Source organism: Archocentrus centrarchus, chromosome 7 (genome assembly GCF_007364275.1).
Source record: "Archocentrus centrarchus isolate MPI-CPG fArcCen1 chromosome 7, fArcCen1, whole genome shotgun sequence".
Classification (NCBI taxonomy): Eukaryota; Metazoa; Chordata; class Actinopteri; order Cichliformes; family Cichlidae; genus Archocentrus; species Archocentrus centrarchus.
The window spans coordinates 14,108,983-14,115,787 of NC_044352.1; the positions used below are offsets into that span (position 1 = coordinate 14,108,983).

General features: G+C 40.6%; 1 protein-coding gene across 2 annotated transcripts in view; it reads left to right on the top strand.

Annotated features, from left to right (window-relative positions):
• Positions 1-4,641: 4,641 nt before the first annotated feature.
• fgd (faciogenital dysplasia) overlaps positions 4,642-6,805 on the top strand; it is a 56,730-nt gene continuing 54,566 nt past the window's right edge. For both annotated transcript variants that reach the window (XM_030733986.1, XM_030733987.1), the window contains exon 1: positions 4,642-4,964. In XM_030733986.1, the coding sequence (XP_030589846.1) occupies positions 4,943-4,964 (22 nt within the window). In that variant the 5' untranslated portion in view covers positions 4,642-4,942. The remainder of the gene's footprint in view (positions 4,965-6,805) is intronic.

Sequence of the window (6,805 nt, forward strand, 5' to 3'; positions counted from 1 at the left end):
GGAGATATGCCCAAGCACTGATTGGTCCCAGTTTCTTTTTGACCTTTTCTACACCCAGCATTTCCTGTCCAGGCTCTGGAGGCCGGCTCTCTGCTCAATTAAAACTGTTATTTTCTTGGCGGTGATTTACAGAAGGAAGTATGGACATGTTTTCATGCCATTTAAAACAAAACCAAAAAAAACTACAACTGAACAAAAAAACAAACTCCCGAAAACTGTGATTTGTAATAATACAAATGAGACCAAATAAATGAATGGATGAACTGTTGTTGATAAATCCATCCATTATGCATGCAGTCCAAAAGGTCCTTTTTGGACTCCAGCTATAACTGTAAGTGCTCTGAATGTGCAGATTACACCATGTGAAAAAGTGAAAAAGCACAAGGCTGACCTTCTGAGTCAGAGAACTGAAAAATTAGATCCTTTAAAAGCACAGACTCCGGCCAGATGAGATCTATTGTCAATATTTAATCAAGGCTTCTTTATTTTTTTTCTTCAGGTTTGGTCAACTTTGCATTTCTTCATTTTGGAATATTTAATCCGTTATTTTCAGCGATATATTGGATAAAACCAGGACAAAAATGTATACAGATTCTGCTCTTTGAAAGGATCTTGTAGACATTTAATATTGAATTCAGAAAACCTCTACAAATAAATACCTGTATTTTAAGACAGAAAGCTATTTGGCCTTAAGAAAATGTGGGATATCATCTTGACAAGTTGGATATAGTTTACCAGAAAAATGTTGGCATCTTAGCAGTGAGCGTGGCTGTTTTGTGCTCTACAGAGTTTGAAAATGAAGGCAGTGGATACAGAGATACTGTAACTTTTTGTCTCCAGTCTGATTCAAGCTCCAAAACAAAGGAAAAATTGGATACTCCACTTCTTAGAATGCTAATGAGAAGGGGGATTTGTAGAACTGACAAAGTGGTGGAAAGTATGCAGAACTTTTTTTTTTGTTAACCTTTTAGTAAAAATAAATATTAAGGTATTATGAGCAAAATCCACCTTAATTTTCAACAGTAAAATTACTCACTGTGCAGTACATTATCAGTGGTTTTCCATTATGTTTTTAATTGATATTTGTGCTGCATTAATGTGTGTGTTTTATTTTAGGGGATGAGCAAATTTTAACTACTATAATACTGCTATATATTTTACAAAATGACTTGTTCCAGAATTTTCTCCTTTAGTTAAGCACAAAAGTGCACATGTGGAGGTAAGCTATTTGAACTGGTTGGGAGGATATAAACAATTGGAATCTGTAATCTAAATCTGCTAGACAATAAATGTGGTATCCAAAATTACAATAAATACATGAAGATCAGCCTGTGATATAGTATATTATAAAATCTAAATCTTCAAAGCAGAAGTATGTAGGATTTGTACATAAGTGCAGTACTTGAAAAATGTAATTATTTGCCATTAAAATAAAGAGATTAACACTACCACCGATACAGCTTTAATAGTACAGCTGTCAGTCCTCTCTTGTAATAAACCTGAAATGAGTTATTAATGCTCAGTTGTGTCACTAAAAGACAGTTCTGTAATTAAGTACGGTTAAACCGGTGGCTGTCATTTACCATTCGTGCCCTGCAGTTTTTGAGCATCAGAGTATTAATGATAGCCAGTCGGCAGAAGTCATTTCACTGACGAGCAATGACATCACTCTAGTAACAGTGGAGACTTTGTTGGTGCCAGTCCTCCACTATTTTCTCCCCCAGCTGCCTGAGGAAATATGGGTCACTACATGGCATCAGTCTTGTTCTATTAATATTCAGCTGCTGCGATTATACTCAGGAAGAAGAAGGATTCATGCAGCAGAGCAGCTGTTCCATATCTCAGCTGATGCACTATTGAAATTCACCACCTGGGGTCCCCATGCTACAACTGTTGATGTTTTCATAAGCAGATTCAGTAAGTGTAGCTCTTACAGTAACTGCAAAAGCTACGAGCCTTAAGGGAGAGATTGTGTGCTTCTTTGCGCTTACAAAGAGTCTCCTTTATGAGTGTGCGCCAGGGCTGTCATGTGATGAATCCATGTGGAGCCTGAAGGAGCTGAGAGCCGTGATCAGCTGGTCTCAAAGAGCAGCAGCAATTGTCAACACCACACATGCTTCACATGGATTCAAATGCACACACGCATTCACACATTTCTAAACAATCCCACTGGAGCAGAAATAATGCCAGCGAGAATATTAACAAATTTCTGATCTGTGGAGTGTGAGCTCAGCCTCATGATGAATTAAAAAAATTCCTGAGTCCTGACACTGGACACAGGGTGTGAGTGTCCTCCCTATTGTGACTCATGAATCTGTGTGTAGTATCTTCTTGCAGTTCTTGGTGTAGTCTCAAAAAACCAGTTTTGCTTGCGTCAAACGATGGAAGTGTTGAGTCAATCAGCACAAGGCTTTAATTTGCACCTGAAAAAGAGTGAACGAATAACGACTAGCACCCCAGTCTGGAGTGCGATTTGTCCTGTGATTGGAAGATTAAAACCACGACAGGTTCGAGAAGTGTAAAAAAAAAAAAAGCTCTGTGTAGCTCGTGTCACACTTATCTAGGCTGACTTTCGCACCAAGCTTTCTGCTTGGCTGCTCATCTGCCACTCCGGCTTTCTTCCTCCGTTCGTCCTAATTGCCATTTTTCACATCCTTCTCTGTCTCTCACTTCCCCCAGTCTTTCATTTTCCTCCTTCCTCCCTCTCTCTGAATGCAGTCGTTTCACTCTGCTCTGTGGTTTTGAGACGAAGAGCCCCAGGGAAGTACAGCAGAGGATGTGTCCCAGGGGGTTGTTTGGCGTTCTGTTTTCTGTGGACCAGCATGCCCCAAACAGACAGACAGGCAGCTCCATGCACCCAAGGGCACTGGGCCCCTCATCTATTTAAAACACAAGTTCAGTCATCCACAAAAAAAAACTTGGCTTTTCAGACTCTGCACTGACATGTTCAGAACTTTTCTCTAAAGCCAAAAAAAAAGTATAAGTTAAAGTAATAGAAGAATATTTTTTTCTGCTCTTGTATATCTTTGTGTCTTCAAAGTGGGAGGCCAAAATGTGAAAAATGTGTTATTAAAAGAGTGCACTCACAGAGGTGGTATACATGTTGGAAGAGAGGGGTGAATATAGTGCATATTCACAGCTTATTAGAGAGGAGCACAGCTCAATGAAGTGGCCTTCTGCCTGGCAAGCAGCCAGACAGGGAGGTGTTATCATTAGAAGCCCTGCTGTTGTCTGTGTTGATCTGAGGCTCGTGACAAGTGTGCAGCAACAGCAGTGGCCATAAAAGGGGTTAATGGTGCGTAGCTGAAAAGACACAAGTTTCAAATAGATGGGTGGGTGGGGGGCTGCACAGAAAGACACAGAGAGGTATGAAGGGTTGGTAGCTACATGACCCTAAAGATTAGCTAAAAAAAAAAAAAATTAGATACCACCTGGTATATATATATATATATAAAAAAAAATACTCCCTGAGTATATATTATTATAGTTTATGTTATTAGGCTGTCAGTGTCTTTCTTTATTTGCAGTTAGAGGTTGGGCCATATCAGAGCATTTAAAGATAAATATCATGGCTGTAATATGAGTATAAATGTTACCCTTATTTTCTCATTTTATTATTTATATATTGGACACATTTATCTCTTGGCTCATCTGAGAGTTTTAGGGAAACACACTCAGTACAAGTACAAGTCTAAAGTAGTTAAAGGAAAAAATACTCAAAGTACATATGTGCTTCTTGAGTAAATGTTCTTAGTTACTTTTCACCACTGTAAACAATAAAGTTGTAATGCCATACACCTGACTGCAGACACCACAGCTGACCTTTACTCATTAACTAAATCACGTGAAGCACTACACAGCACCATTTTAATATCTATAAATGTGAGAGTTTAACCACTGTGCAAACATCCCCAGGAGCAGCAGAAACTTTATAACTCTGAAAATCTGCAGATTCAGGATTTGTTTTCAGCCTCTGTTTCTTGTTTCTTGCTACAAGGACTCGCCGAGGCAGCAGACGTTCAACGATAAGACAGGAAAACCAACATAATCAATTAAAAGATGAGGGAAAAGCCTGAGCAGTGACATGGAAATGCAGTGCCAGTTAGTATTCATGCTCCACAAACTATTTCCTAACTAACAGGCAGATGTGGAGTTTTCAGAGCAGAGCCATCTATTGAACTAGGACTCATCCTTTTCATGACTTCATATGACAACCCATGCCTCTGTCCCAGGGCGTATCAAATGCAGAAGGATAGAGGGTACGCTTAAAAAAATTGTTTTTTATATATATATATATATATATATATATATATATATATATATATATATATATATATAATATATATATAATATAGATATATATATAGATATAATATATATATATATATATATATATATATATATATATATATATATATATATATATATATATAGATATATATATAGATATATAGATATAGATATAGATATATAGATAGATATATATATCTATATATATATAGATATATATATAGATATATATATATATATTGAATGCTTAGCTTTCATAGCACTCAATGAATGGGGTTGTAGTGCTCGCTCCTCGCACAGGCGGGATCGCGCATTTTCTTTTTTCCAGCGGCACAGAGGAGAGAGTTCTGTCTGTGGAGAGGGAGGCGAAAGGACTACATGGATGAATATAAAGCTCTAATTCTGCACAAAACTGATCCGGCTAACGTCTCTCGCGTCTGTTATGAAACCATGAAGTTACCTTAGTGGGTCTGTGTATTTCTATTTATTTTTTTATTTTATTTTAGTCGGCGAACAGGAAAAGTGGAGCTCTGAAGTGCAGGCGCTCCTCCGAGTTTAGTCCACAGGACGCTGGATTCACTGCTGCCGCCAGTTGCTCCGAGACAAAAAGAGAAGAGTTTAACAGAAAGAGGCGAGAGGAAGTTTGTGCAAAATGCAGGGAGTTTCAGCTACTGGTGAGTAAAATGCTATGAATAATTGCGGGCCTTCCTCTCTGTCTTTATTAACCCTCTGCGGTTTTCACGAGTTGTTTCCAAATGGCTACGGCTGGTATTGCGCACAGGATTTGAATACCAGAATGCTTTTGCCAGCTGTCAACAGGGCAGCTGCGGGCCCGCATCAGCTCCAAAACAAAACTGAGAGCTTGTTTGCTCGTTTTTGCTCGACTTTATACACACAGTTGAAAGGGGGGTATTTTTTATTATATCGAGGCTTGAGCTGACGGGGCAGGAATAGTAGCAAACCAGTGCCAAACCTTGAGTGAGAGAGCTGTGACCTCACTGTTGCCCCTGTCTGACGCGCCCCCCTCTCATAAATACCCCACACACATATGTTTAGTTAGTGTGTGACCGGAAATCAAACACCACATTCTAATAATGATGATAAGAAGGGGACTCATTCATTATCCTACTGTAGAGTGTGTTTGTGTGTGTGTGGCCATAAGAGGTATACTGTCTGCTAGGAATGTGATTTAAGTGGTGTAAAAAGTGTTTGTTATCTCAAAGTGTTGCAAGTGTGTCTGTGCAGCTATGTGTCTGAATGGTAGAAGAACATCTTGGCCTAAGGGGAGTGACACTGTGTGGTTTCCTTTTTGCAGTGTGGGCAGCTGTATTTTTGATGCTGAGATACTTTGAGAATCTCACTTGCATTTCTGTTTCACCATGATCACAAAGGAGGTGGTGGTGAGTGTGTGTGTGTGTGTGTGTGTGTGTGTGTGTGTGTGGGGGGGGGGGGGGGGGGGGTAATTTTGTTTTTCCTGCTTTCTTTCTTTTGTTCATCATAAACCGTGTCCAGATCATTGTACATGTGTCATGCGTTTTGCTTTGCATGGGCTGGAGATGACAGATCTGGGGCATTAGCTTTCATATTCCTATCAAACATCCCCAACGAGTTAAGTGCGAGCGGTAAATCTCAAGATCTTTCACAGAGGCCTGAGTATAAAACACTAGCATGCAGACAAAGAAGGGGGGGGGGGGATGCATACGAGGGAGAGAATGATAGAGATGGAGTGCTGATGGGACGATATGGAGCTGCAGGAGAGGTGAGCTATGCAGACAGAAAAGAGAGTGTGTTTGCTGTGAGGCTCAGGGGAGGAATCGATCTGCTGTCCTTCTGGCTGACTTTCTTTTTCCGGCAGTCCAGCAGTGTATAGTTTCTCTCCCACACACGTTCACTCCCAAGGCCTTGCTCCCTTTTTTTGCAGTTCCCTCTTTCTCTCCCACACTGTCCCAGATCAATCTCTGCCCCCTCCACTTTGTGCCTGCCTTAACCCCCCCCCCTTCAGAACACGTACAGCTCTATTGCTCATTGCAACTGCCATCGGATGAAACCCCCCCCCCCCCCCCCCCCCCCCCCCCCCCCTTATGAATTTCCCTCAACTATATTCCTTCCACATGGGAAACCCAACCGGCCTGCACACTCTCTGATGCTTATTTTTGTGTTTACGATGGGTTGGAAGCTGCTTGCATCAAATCATTGGAGAATCTATTAAAATAAACCACACCACAAATAAACTGCGGCCGAATAGATGGCGTGCCGCTCAGTTTGAGGTCCACTTCGGTCCTCAGATTGTTTCCAACTCCGTAAGCTTTTCTGACAGACTTCAGTCTCTGTCTTACGCTCTCTTTGCTGCGTGTCTCAGTGAAGACTGTGTGGATGTGTCCTCCTCCTAAGGGCAGTAGTGGTTCATGTGTGGCAGCTGGATGCTCCAGCACGGGTGTCCCAGCTGGGTGTTTAGGTTATTTATTATTAACAAAAGCTTTTGAGCTTGTCTGTGTTTAACTGAGCTAATGTAAAC